Raw genomic sequence first — 20,720 nt, 5'->3', positions numbered from 1 at the left:
TCATTATTACTCGAAGTAGAAATGTTCAACAATTTCGCATAATGCCCATTCCATACCGGTCATCTCAGCCATGTGCTCTTGTGGTATTCCCATAATCTTGAAACAGGCTTCAATCTGCTGGGCCACCAAGGGTTTCGTAGGAGCCATGAAGACAATCTTCCCTGAAGGATACCAGCGATAGAAGTTATACATAACCACAGCAGCAATGAAGGTTTTGCCCAGACCGGTGGGTAGGCAGACCAAGGTGTTGTGCAGTAAGGACACCTGTGAGATATTGAACTGATAGTCTCGCACTGGATAATTGGTTGGATAAATCCATAGAGCGCCTGCTGACAAGTCAAATCCTGGCAAGTTTTGGATTTGAGATGTGGAAAGTTCCTGCCCATTACCCTCAGGCAGCCTTATTTCAGTGGTATTATGTAGCTGTCCTTTCAAACCATGGTGGGTATTCTCACCTGGGGCCTGGGCTGGGCTGCTCTGCTGTTGGTCCTGGTGGTCTGGACACCCAGTTTCTTTAATAGCAGTTTTATTAAAGCTCTCCTCAACCTCACAGGCCTCCACCAGCAGCACATCATCGTCCTCTTCATCCTCTAGCTGGCCTGGAGGAGGGGGTCTGAACAGGCTGGGGATCTGTCTCTGTGGCCTGTGACGCCCCCTGTTAGAGCTGGTCCCCCTGCCCCTCTTGGGGTCCCTGGGAGCTCTGGCTGTGGCTGGGGGGGGCAGGCTGGCCCCCCAGGACTGGAAGAGGGTTTTCTGTCTGGAAGTCATGGCCCGGGTACAGAGGTCTCAGAGACCGGCAGACACCCCTGAGCAGGACCCACCTGCAGCCCATGGTACACTCACTGAGCCAGCCATGAAACTGCGCGCTCAATGCGCGTCACTTCCGGGAAGGACAGTGTGCGTGTCAGCGTGACACGCACGGCATTCTCCCCCCACCGGAAGTTCACGTTGTGAAAGTGTCAGTTCTGGCTGCCCGGTTCCAAGATGGCGGCCTGCGCGCAGTCACGTGGTGTGTGCGCGGGGAGGTTCTGATCTGATAAAGTGTGAGCCGTGAGGGTTAATAAAGTGTCATGGCGGCCCCCGGGGAGCCCGCTCGGCCCTGGACTGAGGAGCAGCTGCACAGCGATGACCTGCCCAAGAAAGACATCATTACCTTCCTGCAAGACAGCGCCTCCGACTCGGTACTCAGCCTCTGGGGAGACACGGGGGGGGTGAGGGGCCCCTGACAGCTACTGGGGGGGGGAAGACACTGGGGGTGAGGGGCCCCTGACAGCTACTGGGGGGGGGAGACACGGGGGGTGAGGGGCCCCTGACAGCTACTGGGGGGGGGGGGAAGACACTGGGGGTGAGGGGCCCCTGACAGCTACTGGGGGGGGGAGACACGGGGGGTGAGGGGCCCCTGACAGCTACTGGGGGGGGGGGAGACACTGGGGGTGAGGGGCCCCTGACAGCTACTGGGGGGGGGGAAGACACTGGGGGTGAGGGGCCCCTGACAGCTACTGGGGGGGGGGGGAAGACACTGGGGGTGAGGGGCCCCTGACAGCTACTGGGGGGGGGGGAGACACTGGGGGTGAGGGGCCCCTGACAGCTACTTGGGGGGGGGAGACACGGGGGGTGAGGGGCCCCTGACAGCTACTGGGGGGGGACACACGTGGCGTGAGGGGCCCCTGACAGCTACGGGGGGGGGGGGTGAGGGGCCCCTGGCAGCCACTGGGGGGGAGACACGGTCTATTAAACCCCTTCACTGCATTCCATCCTGTCCTGAAAACAGTATCTAAGATGGTCTGTTTTAAAGAATGGAACACCAGGGGCTGGGAGGTAATGGGCGACCACCTATCTAATCTAATACATTTTGCCTTAACCCTACCTTGATATGAGTGCTAGACCCCACAAGGAGCACTTTTCATTCCTAGTGCTAGGTATCCAATGGACATGGTGAATCTTGCAGCCAAAGGCCTGTGTATATATAAAATGTAATTGCGCTTGTGTGGCCTACGTTCTTATTAAAGGATTCATGCTATAAGGGCCCAGAACTGTACTGATCACATTTATTTCTGATATCTGGCAAAAATTGTATTTTGATCGTTTGGTCAGCAGCCAATTTGGGCCATCATTAGCAGGGCAAGGGGTAAATTCTCGGCACAGTGCAAGAAATGACACAATTTTCTGAGGGGCAATAAAGGCACAGTTTAGAGACCATTATCTTTAGGCACCCTGTCTGGCTTATGTGAATGTTCCACCACGAACTCGCTTGATGCCAGCGTTCTAACCGCACGAGAGGACCACAAATAGTGACATACACACTCAACACAAGTCAAGCACACATGTAAAAAGTGTTGCTTAGACCAGTTTTTTTCACACTTCTGAAATTTCAGTTCACTACGCACAATACATTTATATTGCTCCGGTGAATTTGTACATTGCAGTCACTACGCACAATACATTATTATAAACTGCTTCGGTGAATTTGTACATTGCAGTCACTACGCACAATACATTATTATAAACTGCTCCGGTGAATTTGTACGTTGCAGTCACTACGCACAATACATTATTTTAAACTGCTCCGGTGAATTTGTACATTGCAGTAGGCTAACCTTTTATTAATATTCAGTTTCTTTCAGAATATAAACTACATGGGAACATAAAGAATGTAGCCAAAACTGCAAAGAAAGATCACCTGGTTGCTGCTTTTAATAAACTTTTTGAGACTAAGGTATGTACGGTGTGTTTAATTCTGCTAGATGTCTTTTCACTATCATTTTTATTTAATTTTTTTTGTAAAATATAAATGTTTAACATTAGCTGATACCTTCATTAGGATTTTATTTATTTGGTAATCTTTTAAAATATATATTTTAGAAATAATATGTAAACACTCAAGAAATGTTCAATTTTTTTTCAAAATCTTTGTTGAAGTTGATCTAATACTATTACATCGTTTGTATTTAAACATATCCAAAAATATTACCTCAAGGCCTTAATGTGGCCAAACCCAACTCTTATGACTTGTTCATGCAGATAAAATGATAGATCTGGTCATGTGAGTGGTATATGACCCTCTCGGCTTATATGGAATAAAAGTATTTGGTTTTCTTTGCTATAACTTGTGAGTACAATGCATATTTCATTACTGTAGCGGAGAGCTGATTTCTCACAGCTTAACTCCACCAATATATCCAGAGGATGCAGGAACAAGTAATAAATCCAAGAGAATATCCAGCACAATCCGCAATAAAGTCCCATAGTATCCCATCACCTTTCCCAATCACTGGACGACACACAGTATCAGGAGTAGAACTGAAGTTTAATGGCAACATTCCTGCTTTTATGAGATTCTCCCATGCAAGGGAGGGATTCACCACAATTAGTACAGTAACCAATCCCATAGGCGTTGCCTCCCACACATCTCCTCCCCTTAGATTAACAACTAACACAATTATACAATGCATACTTTTCCCCACTTTTCAGATGTACCCCAAATCGGTGGAATATGCCCTTAAATATGGTACCCCCTGGTAGGCCTGATCTGGGTCAGAAACATATCCAAAAATCACCCAGATCAGACCAGGGATTCGGGAGTTATGGGCAGTTAAAGTTTTGACCGACCGCATGGGCAAAGTAGCCGAAAATAGTTCCATGAAATCTGGCCCTGCGGTCGGTCTCCGTTCGTGTTTAGAACCGGAAGAAAATACCGAATAAAATAGCTGATTGCCTTCATTTGGATCCCCTTGTTCGTATGAATATTTCTACCGAACGGCGGCCCGTTCGGTAGTTTCGGCACAAATCCATGGAAGTCTGGAGGTCTCAGCGGTGTTTGCCTAGTCGAGTGTCCAATTTTATTTCCGGACACTCGACGGCAAAACACCGCTGTTTGGGAGTTTAAGATGGCCGCAGCCACCCAGAGGACAAAGAATACACTACACGAAAGGCCAATTACCTGTTCGCAACATTGTTGCAAACGGTAATTGGAGGCACACTTACTACTGGGGTGGTCTGACTGTTGGGTAGTTTCACTCTTACAATAACTGGAGTGATTCTACTGAACAATCTGACGAATGCTGCATACAAGGTGAATACACAATACATGAAAATATATTAAAATACACAAATCTTGGTACATAGCTTAATGTCCTTTGCTGCATAAGGTATATGGTCCGAAGTCTCTGTAATAGTACACTATGTCCTTGGCTGGGTCTTAAAGGGCCAGTAGTGCCATTCAGAATCCCATTAACCCCAGCCATTGTACTTAAAGGGCCCCATCTTTCTGGGACCATAATCACTGGGCAGGAGGTGAGCCATCAGCCCCCTCCAGGAAACTGAGGCGTACTCTGGTATAGGACCCAGTCCGCTACAATTACTTTGCAGATATAGCTCCCAAATACTCTGGAGCCTGTCCCTATGATTCGTGATGTCTATGCTGATTAGATTGTGTGTGTGTGTATTCTGTACTGTAAGGGGGTTGACAATGATGCTATTTAGGTTAAAGTTTGTTTATTTTATTTTCTCCTAGCGTTTCAAAGGCATTGATGCGCAGGACAACTTGGCAAAAGACGTGAAAGCTCTTAAAGTAGACGATGAAAAGGTCAAAGAAACAAAACCAGAAGAGATAGTAGACGAGGTATGAAGCGCAGAGGATCCGTTGAACTGTAGAGAATTAGATTCTGATTGGCTAAATTAGTTAACCTGGAAAACCTCTCCACCGCCGCTATAGTCACAGCTGGGCTATTTTGTATAATTGGATTTTATTTTGGTACAAATTCCAGTTTGGTGAATAAATCTGTATGAATTTAATCCTAAAACACATGGATTGACCACCTGCTCATTTCAATTAGTAACTTCTAGATTGAAGCAGTTGTATAAAAAGGATTACTCCAAGCACCATCATCACTTCATTGATTTGAAGTGGCCATGGTGTCAGGAGTGTGTACAGATGGTGTTTAACCCTTTTGCTTCCAGAAGTATGTGGGCCATTAGAAAGCTTGGAACGAGAGTTCTGTCAGTCTGGTTAATGTCAATTCTGTGCAAATTCCCATGTACAGTGTGCCATTCATTAGCTGAGAATGGTCTGCTGATTCTTTCGCTCTCTCTTTCGCTCGCATGCAATTAGGAAGATTTGCTTTGTAATAATGTTGGAAAAAGTGTATGCAACCTTATATTCTCTCAATTGTTTTGTGAACATGGAAAGCTAGATGTGTACTAATGATTATATTTCTTAGGGTCCTCCCAAATATACCAAATCTATCCTCAAAAAGGGAGATAAAGTTAATGTCCCTAAGAAAGGAGACACCGTACACTGTTGGTACACTGGGACCTTGGAGGATGGCACTGTGTTTGACTCAAATATCCAGACAAGTAAGAAATCTAACTCACTTTGTAAAATTAAATGGGTGCAGTGATTGGAGGAGGGTGCAGAGACTTTTGGGGCAGTGTGAGCATCTGAGCCTGTCATATAAAAGTTCTTGATTCACTCAGATGGGAATGGTTGGCGCTGTATTTTTAATCTGTAGGCATAGTTTAAATTGATGAATTAAAAATACAGTATTTAAAGGGACACAATCATACACAGTATAGTTGCAGGATTAGCTGTTGGTTTAAATGTTCTTTTTATATTTTTGACAGGCGCTAAGAAGAAGAAAGCTGCTAAACCTCTGAGTTTTAAAGTTGGAATTGGCAAAGTCATTCGAGGAGTAAGTTTAACTAAACCGTGTTTTTCAGATGGGACACCCACAAAATATAGTTAAAGCTCTGTTTGTTCTATTGGAAGAATATTGAGGATACTATGCCCTGATAATGGAGTTTGCAAAGGTTAGAGACATTGTCTGCTGATGATAAATGTGTTTCCTTCCATACAGTGGGATGAAGCTCTCCTTACAATGACCAAGGGCGAGAAAGCCAAACTCGAAATCCAGCCAGAATGGGCCTACGGCAAAAAAGGAATGCCTGATGCAAAGTATCCTTTTTAGCACTAGTTTCTATGGTAACCCCAAACGTGATGAGAATGTATTTATTACGCCATCTGATCTGCCCACGCTGAATGGAATATGTTAATTTAGTTCTACAATGCAGCATATTGCTGATTCCAAGCATGTTGTAAATATTTAATTTCCCTCATTGGAAGCATACTCCATGTATTGTCTTCCCGATCTGTAAAAAAGTATTTCCTAAAATTAACTCACCCCCCCCCCCCCCTTCTTGCCTCCCTTTTTATTTGTTTATTTATCTCTTGTCCCTATATATGCATTCATCTAAGAAATAAATGAGGGGACAGAGTAGACTAGCACCCCTGTCTCATGTTAAAACTAGGCAAGTATCCACCAATATTGGGATACCTTGACATGATGTGACCAAATCCATACTTTTTAACACTTGAGACGTGTTTTGGGAATTAACGGATTTCTGTTTGTATTCAGTTCATAGTATTCCATTTACATGGGACGTTCACCTATGTGTGCTGTTACTTGACGCAATAAGTACACTTTTTTTTTTTTTTTTAATTATTGTTACATTTCCCTTAACTTTAATTCAGAATCCCACCTAATGCGACGCTATTCTTTGAAGTGGAGCTGGTGGATATAGAATGAGCATTTCTGTGAGAAATACATGACTAAGTTTGATTTCCTCATGTTCCTTATTCTGGCCAAAAACTGTAAATAAAACTACACGTGACCTGTGATTTGGCTTTATCTTAATGTTTTACAAACTTTCAGGATGGTTTTCATTCAATGTATATTTCTGTGTACCGTTTCGTGCGGTTCCTAATGGGGGATACGGCAGGTGTCCGGCAGCAGAGATGTTCACGCATTGCCATCAGTGGTTACGTTGCTAAAACAATGGGGATTGTGGCGTCTTTATACTCGCAAGTGGATGTTTAGAGAGAATCCACAAAGGGCTAATGAGATTATTAATTAAACCGAGAGACAAGAAGTGTCAAGGAAATGTAAATTTTTTTTCCAACGCGCCTGCTGTTGATTAAAACTTACAATTCTCTTGTTCAGCATTCACATTTCACTTTCTTCCTATTGAGCTGGGTTGGTGAATCCATCCCATTGCGCTGCTTGACCTAATTTTACAATTTCTGTGTACGATCTCCACAATGCTCAGAGAAGGATCAGTCTGTTTCTCCTGAAGAAAGCTTCACCAGCAGAGACCACTAGCATAATGCTATACACCTACACCTACAGTGTGTGAGCAATGCTGCTTGCATGAAATGTTACTTTTATCATAATAGAATAAGCTTTCTTGCTGCCACAGGTAGAAAAGTAAAAACTACAGGTATGTTACCAGCCGGGGCTCTGAACGCATCGGTGTAGTCATGGATGGCCTGTCGGACACAGTACTTGGCGTTGTCTGTAAACAATAATGTACCCAGACGGGCAGCACCGACTTGGACAGAAACTGCAAGATAGTATAATCTGTAATCTGGATGTTTTGGTAGCAGAACATATAGGTTTTTATAGTGTACCTGGTTTTACTAGATAACATTTTTTTTTATTTTTACTGTGCTATTGATTCTGTTGGTCAGGGTGAAATAGTGCTGCCTGACTGTAGGTGGAATTCATGTGCTAAACAGTGAAGGGTGAGGTACGTGTTTATTCTAAATATACTTTGAGTGGTCTGGTATTGGGCTAGGGAGATGTAATCATGTTGAGCATATATGCCAGTTTGGCAGTGTGACACAATCACTGCTGCCCACGTGCCAATAGCTGCTGAAGCAGTAAAGTATGGAATTACATGCTCTGAATTAAATCAAAAGTCACTGAGTGTGGGTAAACCTTAATACTATCACACTCTTCATCAGTTCTGACACCAGGTGAGCTGCTTTGATGCAAACCTTCCAATGTGACAAAGGGGGACACTTTTTCATTTTCGGATTGTGGTCAGGGGTGGGGCTGTGCTGAGAAGTTTTAGGTGACTTGCTAATAATTTATGAAACTGAAATGTAATTTAGAACAAGCTATGTTATTTACACAGACTGATTATCGAACATATTTATTGGCGTTAAAGACACATTACTGGGAGTATTATTACTGTGGAGCTCTGTTATACACAGACACATTACTGGGAGTATTATTGCTGTGGAGCTCTGTTATACACAGTCACATTACTAGGAGTATTATTGCTGTGGAGCTCTGCTATACACTCAGACACATTACTGGGAGTATTATTACTGTGGAGCTCTGTTATACACTCAGGCACATTACTTGGAGTATTATTGCTGTGGAGCTCTGTTATACACAGTCACATTACTAGGAGTATTATTGCTGTGGAGCTCTGTTATACACAGACACATTACTGGGAGTATTATTGCTGTGGAGCTCTGTTATACACTCAGACACAATACTGAGAGTATTATTGCTGTGGAGCTCTGTTATACACAGACACATTACTGGGAGTATTATTACTGGGGAGCTCTGTTATACACTCAGACACATTACTGGGAGTATTATTGCTGTGGAGCTCTGTTATACACAGTCACATTACTAGGAGTATTATTGCTGTGGAGCTCTGCTATACACTCAGACACATTACTGGGAGTATTATTACTGTGGAGCTCTGTTATACACTCAGGCACATTACTTGGAGTATTATTGCTGTGGAGCTCTGTTATACACAGTCACATTACTAGGAGTATTATTGCTGTGGAGCTCTGTTATACACAGACACATTACTGGGAGTATTATTGCTGTGGAGCTCTGTTATACACTCAGACACAATACTGAGAGTATTATTGCTGTGGAGCTCTGTTATACACAGACACATTACTGGGAGTATTATTACTGGGGAGCTCTGTTATACACTCAGACACATTACTGGGAGTATTATTGCTGTGGAGCTCTGTTATACAGAGACACATTACTAGGAGTATTATTGCTGTGGAGCTCTGTTATACACAGTCACATTACTGGGAGTATTATTACTGGGGAGCTCTGTTATACACAGTCACATTACTGGGAGTATTATTGCTGTGGAGCTCTGTTATACACAGACACAATACTGGGAGTATTATTACTGGGGAGCTCTGTTATACACTCAGACACATTACTGGGAGTATTATTGTTGTGGAGCTCTGTTATACACTAAGACACATTACTGGGATTATTATTGCTGTGGAGCTCTGTTATATACTCAGACACATTACTGGGAGTATTGCTGTGGAGCTCTGTAATACACTCAGACACATTACTGGGAGTATTATTACTGTGGAGCTCTGTTATACACGCAGACACATTACTGGGAGTATTATTACTGTGGAGCTCTATAACACACTCAGACACATTACTGGGAGTATTATTACTGTGGAGCTCTGTTATACACGCAGACACATTACTGGGAGTATTATGACTGTGGAGCTCTGTTATACACGCAGACACATTACTGGGAGTATTATTACTGTGGAGCTCTATAACACACTCAGACACATTACTGGGAGTATTATTACTGTGGAGCTCTATAACACACTCAGACACATTACTGGGAGTATTATTACTGTGGAGCTCTGTTTTACAGACACACCAACAATATGGAGCTTATAGAGAAGAGGCGTTTGGCCCCATAATAGGGACTGTCCGCATAACTCGGAACACTTGGTAGATATAAATTTGAGTGTTTGGGAGGACTGAGGTAACAATGTCATATTATTATGATTTATAAAGCGCCAACAGATTCTGCAGCGCTGTACAATGTGTGTGACTTGGCATGGGCACTGGGTGAGTTAGCAAGTCAATCTGGGGGGTCTCACACTTGCATCCTCCCTCTGTCTGCTCTCACTGTAAGACAGATCATGGGTTAATGGCAGACAGTTATTCCCACACTTAATTCCCACAATCCTCCAATCTATTGTGTCCTGAACCATAGACATAGAACTACATGGATTGGCGACACAAACAACTGTGCTCTAGTGCTTAGAACGTTCCTGTACACCTGAATGGAGGGGAGGCTCTATGCTGTGGAACTCGGAACTCTCGCGGCCCCATACGTTGGCAGACGTCACTTCCCTTCCAGACTTGTGAACGCATTTACCGGAAGTTGGTAGGTTGTGGGCATGCGCAGTGCGGAGCTGAGCAAGTTTTGCAGCTGTGAGAGGTGAGCGTGCGTTCCAGCCTGGCTCTGACACCAGGATATGGGCCCCTCACTGCCAGGGGCCACAGGTCAGCAACTCAGCTATAGTCCACAGCAGCCTGGGGGGGTCAGAATCATCCACTGTGCGTATAGAGCTCAGTGTGTGTCAGTGGGACTGTGTGTTTATAGCTCAGTGTGTGTCAGTGGGACTGTGTGTATAGAGCACAGTGTGTGTCAGTGGGACTGTGTGTGTATAGAGCTAATATAGCTCAGTGTGTGTCAGTGGGACTGTGTGTATAGAGCTAATATAGCTCAGTGTGTGTCAGTGGGACTGTGTGTGTATAGGGCTAATATAGCTCAGTGTGTGTCAGTGGGACTGTGTGTATAGAGCTAATATAGCTCAGTGTGTGTCAGTGGGACTGTGTGTATAGAGCTAATAGAGCTCAGTGTGTGTCAGTGGGACTGTGTGTGTATAGAGCTAATATAGCTCAGTGTGTGTCAGTGGGACTGTGTGTATAGAGCTATTAGAGCTCAGTGTGTGTCAGTGGGACTGTGTGTGTATAGAGCTAATAGAGCTCAGTGTGTGTCAGTGGGACTGTGTGTATAGAGCTCTGTGTGTGTCAGTGGGACTGTGTGTATAGAGCTAATAGAGCTCAGTGTGTGTCAGTGGGACTGTGTGTGTATAGAGCTAATATAGCTCAGTGTGTGTCAGTGGGACTGTGTGTATAGAGCTAATATAGCTCAGTGTGTGTCAGTGGGACTGTGTGTATAGAGCTAATATAGCTCAGTGTGTGTCAGTGGGACTGTGTGTGTATAGAGCTAATATAGCTCAGTGTGTGTCAGTGGGGCTGTGTGTATAGAGCTAATATAGCTCAGTGTGTGTCAGTGGGACTGTGTGTGTATAGAGCTAATATAGCTCAGTGTGTGTCAGTGGGACTGTGTGTATAGAGCTAATAGAGCTCAGTGTGTGTCAGTGGGACTGTGTGTATAGAGCTCTGTGTGTGTCAGTGGGACTGTGTGTATAGAGCTAATAGAGCTCAGTGTGTGTCAGTGGGACTGTGTGTGTATAGAGCTAATATAGCTCAGTGTGTGTCAGTGGGACTGTGTGTGTATAGAGCTAATATAGCTCAGTGTGTGTCAGTGGGACTGTGTGTATAGAGCTAATATAGCTCAGTGTGTGTCAGTGGGACTGTGTGTATAGAGCTAATATAGCTCAGTGTGTGTCAGTGGGACTGTGTGTGTATAGAGCTAATATAGCTCAGTGTGTGTCAGTGGGACTGTGTGTATAGAGCTAATATAGCTCAGTGTGTGTCAGTGGGACTGTGTGTATAGAGCTCAGTGTGTGTCAGTGGGACTGTGTGTGTATAGAGCTAATAGAGCTCAGTGTGTGTCAGTGGGACTGTGTGTGTATAGAGCTAATATAGCTCAGTGTGTGTCAGTGGGACTGTGTGTGTATAGAGCTAATATAGCTCAGTGTGTGTCAGTGGGACTGTGTGTATAGAGCTAATATAGCTCAGTGTGTGTCAGTGGGACTGTGTGTGTATAGAGCTAATATAGCTCAGTGTGTGTCAGTGGGACTGTGTGTGTATAGAGCTAATATAGCTCAGTGTGTGTCAGTGGGACTGTGTGTGTATAGAGCTAATAGAGCTCAGTGTGTGTCAGTGGGACTGTGTGTATAGAGCTCAGTGTGTGTCAGTGGGACTGTGTGTAGAGCTAATAGAGCTCAGTGTGTGTCAGTGGGACTGTGTGTATAGAGCTAATAGAGCTCAGTGTGTGTCAGTGGGACTGTGTGTGTATAGAGCTAATATAGCTCAGTGTGTGTCAGTGGGACTGTGTGTATAGAGCTAATATAGCTCAGTGTGTGTCAGTGGGACTGTGTGTATAGAGCTCAGTGTGTGTCAGTGGGACTGTGTGTATAGAGCTAATATAGCTCAGTGTGTGTCAGTGGGACTGTGTGTATAGAGCTAATATAGCTCAGTGTGTGTCAGTAGGACTGTGTGTATAGAGCTAATATAGCTCAGTGTGTGTCAGTGGGACTGTGTGTATAGAGCTCAGTGTGTGTCAGTGGGACTGTGTGTATAGAGCTCAGTGTGTGTCAGTGGGACTGTGTGTATAGAGCTAATATAGCTCTGTGTGTGTCAGTGGGACTGTGTGTATAGAGCTCAGTCTGTGTCAGTGGGACTGTGTGTATAGAGCTCAGTGTGTGTCAGTGGGTCTGTGTGTATAGAGTTCAGTGTGTGTCAGTGGGACTGTGTGTATAGAGCTAATAGAGCTCAGTGTGTGTCAGTGGGACTGTGTGTGTATAGAGCTAATATAGCTCAGTGTGTGTCAGTGGGACTGTGTGTATAGAGCTCAGTGTGTGTCAGTGGGACTGTGTGTGTGTGTGTATAGAGCTAATAGAGCTCAGTGTGTTTCAGTGGGACTGTGTGTGTATAGAGCTAATATAGCTCAGTGTGTGTCAGTGGGACTGTGTGTATAGAGCTATTAGAGTTCAGTGTGTGTCAGTGGGACTGTGTGTATAGAGCTAATAGAGCTCAGTGTGTGTCAGTGGGACTGTGTGTGTATAGAGCTAATAGAGCTCAGTGTGTGTCAGTGGGTCTGTGTGTATAGAGTTCAGTGTGTCAGTGGGACTGTGTGTATAGAGCTAATAGAGCTCAGTGTGTGTCAGTGGGACTGTGTGTATAGAGCTAATATAGCTCAGTGTGTGTCAGTGGGACTGTGTGTATAGAGCTCAGTGTGTGTCAGTGGGACTGTGTGTGTGTATAGAGCTAATAGAGCTCAGTGTGTGTCAGTGGGACTGTGTGTGTATAGAGCTAATAGAGCTCAGTGTGTGTCAGTGGGACTGTGTGTGTATAGAGCTAATATAGCTCAGTGTGTGTCAGTGGGACTGTGTGTATAGAGCTATTAGAGCTCAGTGTGTGTCAGTGGGACTGTGTGTGTATAGAGCTAATATAGCTCAGTGTGTGTCAGTGGGACTGTGTGTATAGAGCTAATATAGCTCAGTGTGTGTCAGTGGGACTGTGTGTATAGAGCTAATATAGCTCAGTGCGTCAGTGGGACTGTGTGTATAGAGCTCAGTGTGTCAGTGGGACTGTGTGTGTATAGAGCTAATATAGCTCAGTGTGTGTCAGTGGGACTGTGTGTGTATAGAGCTAATAGAGCTCAGTGTGTGTCAGTGGGACTGTGTGTATAGAGCTAATAGAGCTCAGTGTGCGTCAGTGGGACTGTGTGTGTATAGAGCTAATATAGCTCAGTGTGTGTCAGTGGGACTGTGTGTATAGAGCTCAGTGTGTGTCAGTGGGACTGTGTGTGTATAGAGCTAATATAGCTCAGTGTGTGTCAGTGGGACTGTGTGTATAGAGCTAATATAGCTCAGTGTGTGTCAGTGGGACTGTGTGTGTATAGAGCTAATATAGCTCAGTGTGTGTCAGTGGGACTGTGTGTATAGAGCTAATATAGCTCAGTGTGTGTCAGTGGGACTGTGTGTGTATAGAGCTAATATAGCTCAGTGTGTGTCAGTGGGACTGTGTGTGTATAGAGCTAATAGAGCTCAGTGTGTGTCAGTGGGACTGTGTGTATAGAGCTAATATAGCTCAGTGTGTGTCAGTGGGACTGTGTGTGTATAGAGCTAATAGAGCTCAGTGTGTGTCAGTGGGACTGTGTGTATAGAGCTAATATAGCTCAGTGTGTGTCAGTGGGACTGTGTGTGTATAGAGCTAATAGAGCTCAGTGTGTGTCAGTGGGACTGTGTGTATAGAGCTAATAGAGCTCAGTGTGTGTCAGTGGGACTGTGTGTATAGAGCTAATAGAGCTCAGTGTGTGTCAGTGGGACTGTGTGTATAGAGCTAATAGAGCTCAGTGTGTGTCAGTGGGACTGTGTGTATAGAGCTAATAGAGCTCAGTGTGTGTCAGTGGGACTGTTTGTATAGAGCTAATAGAGCTCAGTGTGTGTCAGTGGGACTGTGTGTATAGAGCTAATAGAGCTCAGTGTGTGTCAGTGGGACTGTGTGTATAGAGCTAATAGAGCTCAGTGTGTGTCAGTGGGACTGTGTGTGTATAGAGCTAATAGAGCTCAGTCTGTGTCAGTGGGACTGTGTGTGTAAAGAGCTAATATAGCTCAGTGTGTGTCAGTGGGACTGTGTGTATAGAGCTCAGTGTGTGTCAGTGGGACTGTGTGTGTATAGAGCTAATAGAGCTCAGTGTGTGTCAGTGGGACTGTGTATAGAGCTAATATAGCTCAGTGTGTGTCAGTGGGACTGTGTGTATAGAGCTCAGTGTGTGTCAGTGGGACTGTGTATAGAGCTAATATAGCTCAGTGTGTGTCAGTGGGACTGTGTGTATAGAGCTCAGTGTGTGTCAGTGGGACTGTGTGTGTATAGAGCTAATATAGCTCAGTGTGTGTCAGTGGGACTGTGTGTATAGAGCTAATATAGCTCAGTGTGTGTCAGTGGGACTGTGTGTATAGAGCTCAGTGTGTGTCAGTGGGACTGTGTGTGTATAGAGCTAATATAGCTCAGTGTGTGTCAGTGGGACTGTGTGTGTATAGAGCTAATATAGCTCAGTGTGTGTCAGTGGGACTGTGTGTGTATAGAGCTAATATAGCTCAGTGTGTGTCAGTGGGACTGTGTGTGTATAGGGCTAATAGAGCTCAGTGTGTGTCAGTGGGACTGTGTGTATAGAGCTAATATAGCTCAGTGTGTGTCAGTGGGACTGTGTGTATAGAGCTAATATAACTCAGTGTGTGTCAGTGGGACTGTGTGTATAGAGCTAATATAGCTCAGTGTGTGTCAGTGGGACTGTGTGTATAGAGCTAATATAGCTCAGTGTGTGTCCATGAGACTGTGTGTGTATAGAGCTAATATAGCTGCAATATCAGCATATGAGACCTGTGTTTCTATGTAACCTGTACAGGAGACTGTGTATAGGGGAATGGCCAACATATAGCCTTCATAGGGGGATATATATATATATATATCTGTGAAGACATGGAGAGAAATTGGGTGGGACCTGATTTTAGGGATGTTGACAGCAAGCTGTGTGAATAAACAGTGTTATAATGGGGATTTGGGAGTTCTGGGCTCATGGCTAAATTGTATGGATTGTGGTAATAGGTGTGTCTTTACAGAGCCCTCGAGAGATCTTGGTGTGATCTTCTTTCTGGATCAGCAGTGGGGTTTAGTCACTAAAAGTGTGAATTGAAAACAATTCACAATAGCAACAATGTTGCTATTATACTGTAGTAAGTAATAACAGTAGATTAGTTGATTAGATTTTTCAAACATTTAAAATTATTAGCGAAATATTGCCATTTTCAATCTTGACTGCATTTTATCAATTAGTTCTCTTCCTCAGGCATGTTCTAGGACTTTTGAAGACCCCATTTTCCACCCTCCATGGCTGCATACCATTGCTGCGTCCCATTTTGTAACAGTGATTCTCGCTATAATGTGGATAAGAAGATTTCTTTTCATAGAATACCTGCTATCCACGTGGAGCCCCGGAGACACCGGGACTGGTTGAACAGGATCCGTAGAGAGCCAGGACCAAGTTTTAAGGTGAATTCAATGTGGCACTGCATTTATCAAAGTAATGGAAAATATACACTAGAATGCACAGCTTTGCATGTATTTTTCCTTAGAGATCAACTGATCTCATTTGTTTTTAGAGCCAATGCTGACTATCCGTTGCCTTTCAGGCCAATTGCCGAAAACTGGTTCCGATATTCTTTACATTTTAAAGTTTTGAAAAAGCAACACAATTTATACACAAATCTGGCATTAACTTAAAATGCTAAGAGCAATCACACTCCTATCACTCTCAGCCTGCCCAGTATATTACAGTAGTTTATCGGTAAAGTGTTGAACATTGGCAAAACTGATAATCTGTGTATCCCTGGTTTATTTGTCTATTGAGCAAAGGGACCAGTTCTGCGAATTTAACAGAATTCTTTCTTTTTTTTTTTTTTTAAGCGATACTCAGGGCTATTCAGTAAAGTGAAAATTGTTGTAAGTTTTTTTTTTTTTTTTTTTTTTAAGGCCAAAGTAGTTTGTGACATTAATCTGCAGTGGTTCTGTTTGATCTCCATTGGACTCCAATGTTTTACATTTCCTGTTTTTTCTTTTTGTGCTTTAGGTGTCTAGCTGCACTCGTGTCTGCTCCAAACACTTTCTGCCATCGGATTTTGTGAGAACATTAACCGGAAAGAGGAATCTAAAACCAACCAGCGTCCCGTGTATATTTCAATGGACGACGGATGAACTGATGGAGCAGCAAACACCATCCCCAAAGAAAAACTTAGGGTAATGGTGGATCCATTTCATTCCGGCTGAAATAATTATTGTTGTTTTTCTCGGTGTAAATTGCAACAGGGAGAAGGACACACTAGAGTAGAGTATCCCAGTCGGGACAACACATAGCACCTGCAGTAAACTCCATTCGTGATTTATTTAAAAAAAACAACAACAACAAAAACCACTGATAATTGGTGGAACGTGCAATAAAACACTTTACTTGTTACTTCATTCCAAAAGCCCTTTATTACAGGCACATTATCCTGATCCCAGACATCCATTATATACGTTTGTAGCTGCTGTTTATTCTCCTGGCTGAAAGATACAGTATCAGAATAAATCATTCCCTGTGCTGCTTGTTCTCATTCCTGCTGAGACGTTGAGGAATAGACGGGTTCAGATATTAGTTTGTTGATCATTGCCATATAGTTTAGCTTTCTATAATTGGACAATATTTGCCATATGTATTCATTAGAGATAAACTCACTGTGAAAAATGATGTTTCTGTGTAGTTCGTACATGGTGCTGTATCCGTGATGGAGACAGCAGCCTTTGCATGGATAATAAAGTTTAATATATGTATTATTTAGCTAAGCTTATCATATTCCCAACCTGGGAAGTAAAAGCATTATCTATACATCATTGTTTGTGGTTAGTTATTCTTTTTTCTATACATTCTGTTCATCACAAGAACTCAGGACCGAGGTTTATACAACCAATACAATAGTTGGGTTTTCATGTCTCTTGCATTCTTGTTGGCTAAATAAAATGCTAACATTCAGCCCTCTGCCAATGATGACTCATATATGGTGATTTGCATTTAGTCTTTCTATGAATCTAAAAAAAAACTTGAGACTTTGTACTTGAGGTTCTGTAGAGTTGTACTGCCCTGTAATTGCTATTGTAGTGTCATACAGTACATTCATGAAATAAAACGTATCTTGCTTGTCTTCCACAGCAATAATGTCAGTAAGAACACACTCCAGCCAATTTTGCCTTCTCAAACTCCAGCACAGAAAACAAAGCAGTCTGTCCCAATAGTATGGACGACATCAGTCCTTGACCACTGTTACGACCTCCCTCCCATGACAGACACCGAGATGCTACATGCAGCTCGGGAGGAAATTGGGAGGTTACAGCAACGCAATGCTGCCATGGAAAAAAATATATTCTCCCTGGAACGGTTTTCCACTGACTCAAGCCTTATACATTTTTACACCGGGTTCAAAGATTACGCCACCTTAAAAGATGTTTTTTCAACTCTGACTCCGGCAGATGATAACATGGTGAAATGGAAACACTGTCAACAGGAGGGAGATTTGAGTGTTAATAAAGGTTCCAATTTAGAGGAAGAATCCTTGGCAATGATTGACCAGTTCTTCATGTTTTTATGCAAAGTTCGCCAGGGCTTCTTTGACCAGGATTTGGCTGTGAGGTTTAACATTTCCGAATCCAGGGTTACCAGGATTATCATCACGTGGGCTAATTATTTGTACCTTGTACTTGGTGAAGTACCTCTATGGCGGAGCCGAGAAAATGGAAGTCAAGATGTTCCAGATTGCTTTAAGGCTTGGTATCCGCGTGCCAGGGTCATTTTGCATTGTGCCGAAGTTAAAGTACAGACAAGCAACACAGAGAACACAACCTCTCCTTTATACACGTATTACAACAGCCAAACTACATGCAAGGGCTTGCTGGGGATAGCTCCTCATGGAGCAGTTATTTTTATAAGCCCTTTGTATTCTGGGAGTGCATCAATAAGAGACATTACTAAATCTTCAGGCATTCTAGATCTGCTGGAACCAGATGACTTAGTCATTACAGATAAAGATTTCCTTATTCAGGACCTAGTGGAATCAGCCGGTGCAAACCTAGTAATCCTTCCAATCATTGCAACCACGACATCGGTGGAAGATGAGGCGAGGGTTTTGATAAACCAGGCTGCGGAAAAGCACAGTGGGATGATTATTTTGGCACCTACTACAGTAGAGGAGCACGAGACCTTGGTCATGGCATCATCGGGTCTGGAGGATGCAGTTGTAGAATTAGAACAGTCAGCAGGAGAGGAAGAAGATGGAGAGGAAAATATGATTCAGGAGCGGGAAGTGGAAGTTGTGACGCAGTCTACAAACGTGCAAGAGGTCTTGGAGGAACATGGAGCTCATGTCATGGAAACAGCTGATCTTCAAAGTAGCCCCAAAAATGATGGCACTGTAAAAGTAGCATCATACACCAGAGAGGAGGTAGTGATGTCCACACAAGATCCTGAAAAGTATGTAGAGGACTGCAGAGGAATGGACAGTGCGATAAATGCACTCGCTCGTTTAAGAATTTGTGTTGATCAGGATATTGAGCGGGTTAAGCAGTACCATCTTTTTGATAAGATTTTGCCCTTGACCTTAGCAGCTGTAACTAATCAAATCTGGGCCGTTTGTGCTATGCTTTCAAACATCAACGGCTCTCTAAGTTAGAGGCATTTATAGGTCTTATTAATATGGCAGCCTTTCCTTGGAAGCCTTCCAACAATAACTTTGACATACAATTTGTATACTCTGATATTTATTGTGCTTGAGGGTAATGGCATATTTAATTGGACAACCCTCTTGGCACTTACACAGCAAATAGGCACGCTCACACCTGCTTGCCATGTGTGGTTTCAATCACTGACCTGGTAGAATTAATAGTAATTAAAATCTCAAGTCCTTATTAAATGCCACCAATTTCCAGTTTATGGGGACTACACATAAAGCCAGTTCTGTAGCAGTCGGTAAAGGTCTGTACGTCTCACCGCTATTGAAGTGGAATGGTAACAGAAATATTGTATAGAGGAAATAATATAGTGTTAAAAATATAATTAAAAGCTGAGGTTTAATATTGAATAAAAGGAGAAGAAAGAAATGGTGTATGAATTTTGAAATTAGTAGGAAGTAACAGATGGGTAACCGGAAAACCAGACATCTTGAGGGTAGAAGTGAAAGAAAGTATTTATTGAACAGTGCCCCCTCGCCCCCTTCCCCTTTTATTAATCCATATATCAAATAGCCTTACGGCATGGAATCTGTCTGTGGACCTGCATCTTGATATTACAGCCCGTTTCCTATTTGGGATTCTGATGGCATTGGTGCCAATGGCATGACATTTACCACATCTGTACATCTGGGAGCAGTTTGCCTTGTAAACATTTTATTGCCCACAAAGTACACATATCTGAGCCTACTCCCCAATGTGGAGAATAACAGGGGTATGTCCCGGTTATTGCATTTCCCTTTCTATGTTTCTGTGTACAGATAAACATGGCAATAGATCCTTCGTTCAGTGCTAGATCTGAGACACAAGGTAAAGAGAAACCACGCAGATACAAATTGAAAGCAGCAGAGTAACAGGTGAATGTTGTGAGCTGCTTCATGTGTAAAACATTTTTATTTCTCTTGGAAAATGGATGTCACCCACAACCTATGCATAATGCTGATTGTGTAGATTCCGATATTTACTAACCCGATATTATAATCTTCCCCCTTCCAGTGTAGAAGTGGTAGTTGGCTTCCCATAATCCCTAGTGTGCAGCCACTCGTTGACATTTATGGGATACCTCCATGAATGGAGGCGTTGTGTCTGCCTGTTTGTGGACTCCATCTTATATTACATATTAACTGACTATAAATTGCCACCAAGAGGAGTTTTATTTTTTACTCAGGCCTGCTTTAAATGTTTAATGTCCATGGTTCATTGTGCTTCTGTCTGTAATAGGCAAACCGGATTTCACTTGTGCATTAAATGACCGGTTTAATGTTTTGTCTAAGTGTAAATTACTTAATAATTTGGAAGAAATGTAGAATGCAGTCAGTTTTCTTTTTCTTTTACAACCCTACATTTTTATACTTTCTGAAAACTGAATTGGTTGGGCCTCCCTTTTTTTTGATGTCTGCTCCAATATCATTTTTAAAGCAGCCTTGTGAGTTTGCATTTGTGCTGATATTAAATAAGTTCTTTTATGGTTATATTGTATCAATATTTAATAAAAGAATTTAGTGAAACTACTGTTCTTAAGAAATATTGTTTTCCGTAATCTGTTTTTAATAAAGGTGAGGCTTTATTTCAATGTATTAGGGATGGGGGGGAGCTCCTGCCCTGACATCAGATACTGAAGAGGCGAGTGTAAAAGCTGTGTGATTTCTGCAAATTGCTACACTATGAGGGTTATTTACTAAAGAAAGAATTGGGACAAGTAGCCAAACTGGAAACATCAAGGCATCTCTGAGGAAAAACCAAAGAAAAGAAAGCCTGCTCTCTCTCCTTAATCCCTATGTATATTTAGACAAATGGAGATCATTTAGTTGCTCCAATGGCCATTGGAGGGAATGCCCGCCT

The 20,720-nt window shown here is 43.2% G+C and overlaps 3 protein-coding genes across 7 annotated transcripts in view; 2 read left to right on the top strand and 1 right to left on the bottom strand.

Annotated features, from left to right (window-relative positions):
- The window catches only part of FANCM (FA complementation group M), a 55,311-nt gene extending 54,503 nt beyond the window's left edge, over positions 1-808 (bottom strand). For all 3 annotated transcript variants that reach the window (XM_063440119.1, XM_063440120.1, XM_063440121.1), the window contains exon 1: positions 57-808. In XM_063440119.1, coding sequence (XP_063296189.1) covers positions 57-768 — 712 coding nt within the window. In that variant the 5' untranslated portion in view covers positions 769-808. The remainder of the gene's footprint in view (positions 1-56) is intronic.
- A 174-nt stretch (positions 809-982) lies between these two features.
- On the top strand, positions 983-6,676 carry FKBP3 (FKBP prolyl isomerase 3). Its single transcript, XM_063438917.1, has 7 exons — positions 983-1,181; positions 2,615-2,716; positions 4,514-4,621; positions 5,220-5,355; positions 5,623-5,690; positions 5,856-5,953; positions 6,530-6,676. The coding sequence occupies exons 1-7, from the start codon at positions 1,071-1,073 to the stop codon at positions 6,582-6,584; spliced, it is 678 nt and encodes a 225-aa protein (XP_063294987.1). The 5' UTR covers positions 983-1,070; the 3' UTR covers positions 6,585-6,676.
- Positions 6,677-10,023: 3,347 nt separating this feature from the next.
- LOC134582758 (uncharacterized) lies at positions 10,024-20,337 on the top strand. Of its 3 annotated transcripts, none has more exons than XM_063439405.1 (4): positions 10,024-10,086; positions 15,415-15,617; positions 16,195-16,361; positions 17,311-20,337. In XM_063439405.1, exons 2-4 carry the CDS (start codon positions 15,456-15,458, stop codon positions 18,821-18,823), a joined length of 1,842 nt encoding a protein of 613 aa, XP_063295475.1. In that variant the 5' UTR covers positions 10,024-10,086; positions 15,415-15,455; the 3' UTR covers positions 18,824-20,337. The 3 variants fall into 3 exon arrangements, with proteins under 3 accessions (XP_063295475.1, XP_063295474.1, XP_063295473.1); XM_063439404.1 differs by having other exon boundaries at positions 10,066-10,151; XM_063439403.1 differs by lacking the exon at positions 10,024-10,086 and adding an exon at positions 10,092-10,151 and having other exon boundaries at positions 15,402-15,617.
- Positions 20,338-20,720: the final 383 nt, after the last annotated feature.

The sequence above is a fragment of the Pelobates fuscus genome, chromosome 13 (genome assembly GCF_036172605.1).
Source record: "Pelobates fuscus isolate aPelFus1 chromosome 13, aPelFus1.pri, whole genome shotgun sequence".
In the NCBI taxonomy this organism is placed as follows: Eukaryota; Metazoa; Chordata; class Amphibia; order Anura; family Pelobatidae; genus Pelobates; species Pelobates fuscus.
Note: the sequence above shows the minus strand (reverse complement) of the source record. Positions and strands in the feature narration are given on the sequence as shown.

What these genes read in the sequence shown, in the direction of transcription:
- FKBP3 (XM_063438917.1), top strand. Translation starts at nt 1,071, where the DNA reads ATGGCGGCCCCCGGGGAGCCCGCTCGGCCCTGGACTGAGGAGCAGCTG. An exon ending in CAGAAGAGATAGTAGACGAG is followed by an intron (nt 4,622 to 5,219) that starts GTATGAAGCGCA and finishes TATATTTCTTAG; the next exon opens with GGTCCTCCCAAATATACCAA. An exon ending in TTGGCAAAGTCATTCGAGGA is followed by an intron (nt 5,691 to 5,855) that starts GTAAGTTTAACT and finishes CCTTCCATACAG; the next exon opens with TGGGATGAAGCTCTCCTTAC.
- LOC134582758 (XM_063439405.1), top strand. Translation starts at nt 15,456, where the DNA reads ATGGCTGCATACCATTGCTGCGTCCCATTTTGTAACAGTGATTCTCGC. An exon ending in AGCCAGGACCAAGTTTTAAG is followed by an intron (nt 15,618 to 16,194) that starts GTGAATTCAATG and finishes TTTGTGCTTTAG; the next exon opens with GTGTCTAGCTGCACTCGTGT. An exon ending in TCCCCAAAGAAAAACTTAGG is followed by an intron (nt 16,362 to 17,310) that starts GTAATGGTGGAT and finishes TGTCTTCCACAG; the next exon opens with CAATAATGTCAGTAAGAACA.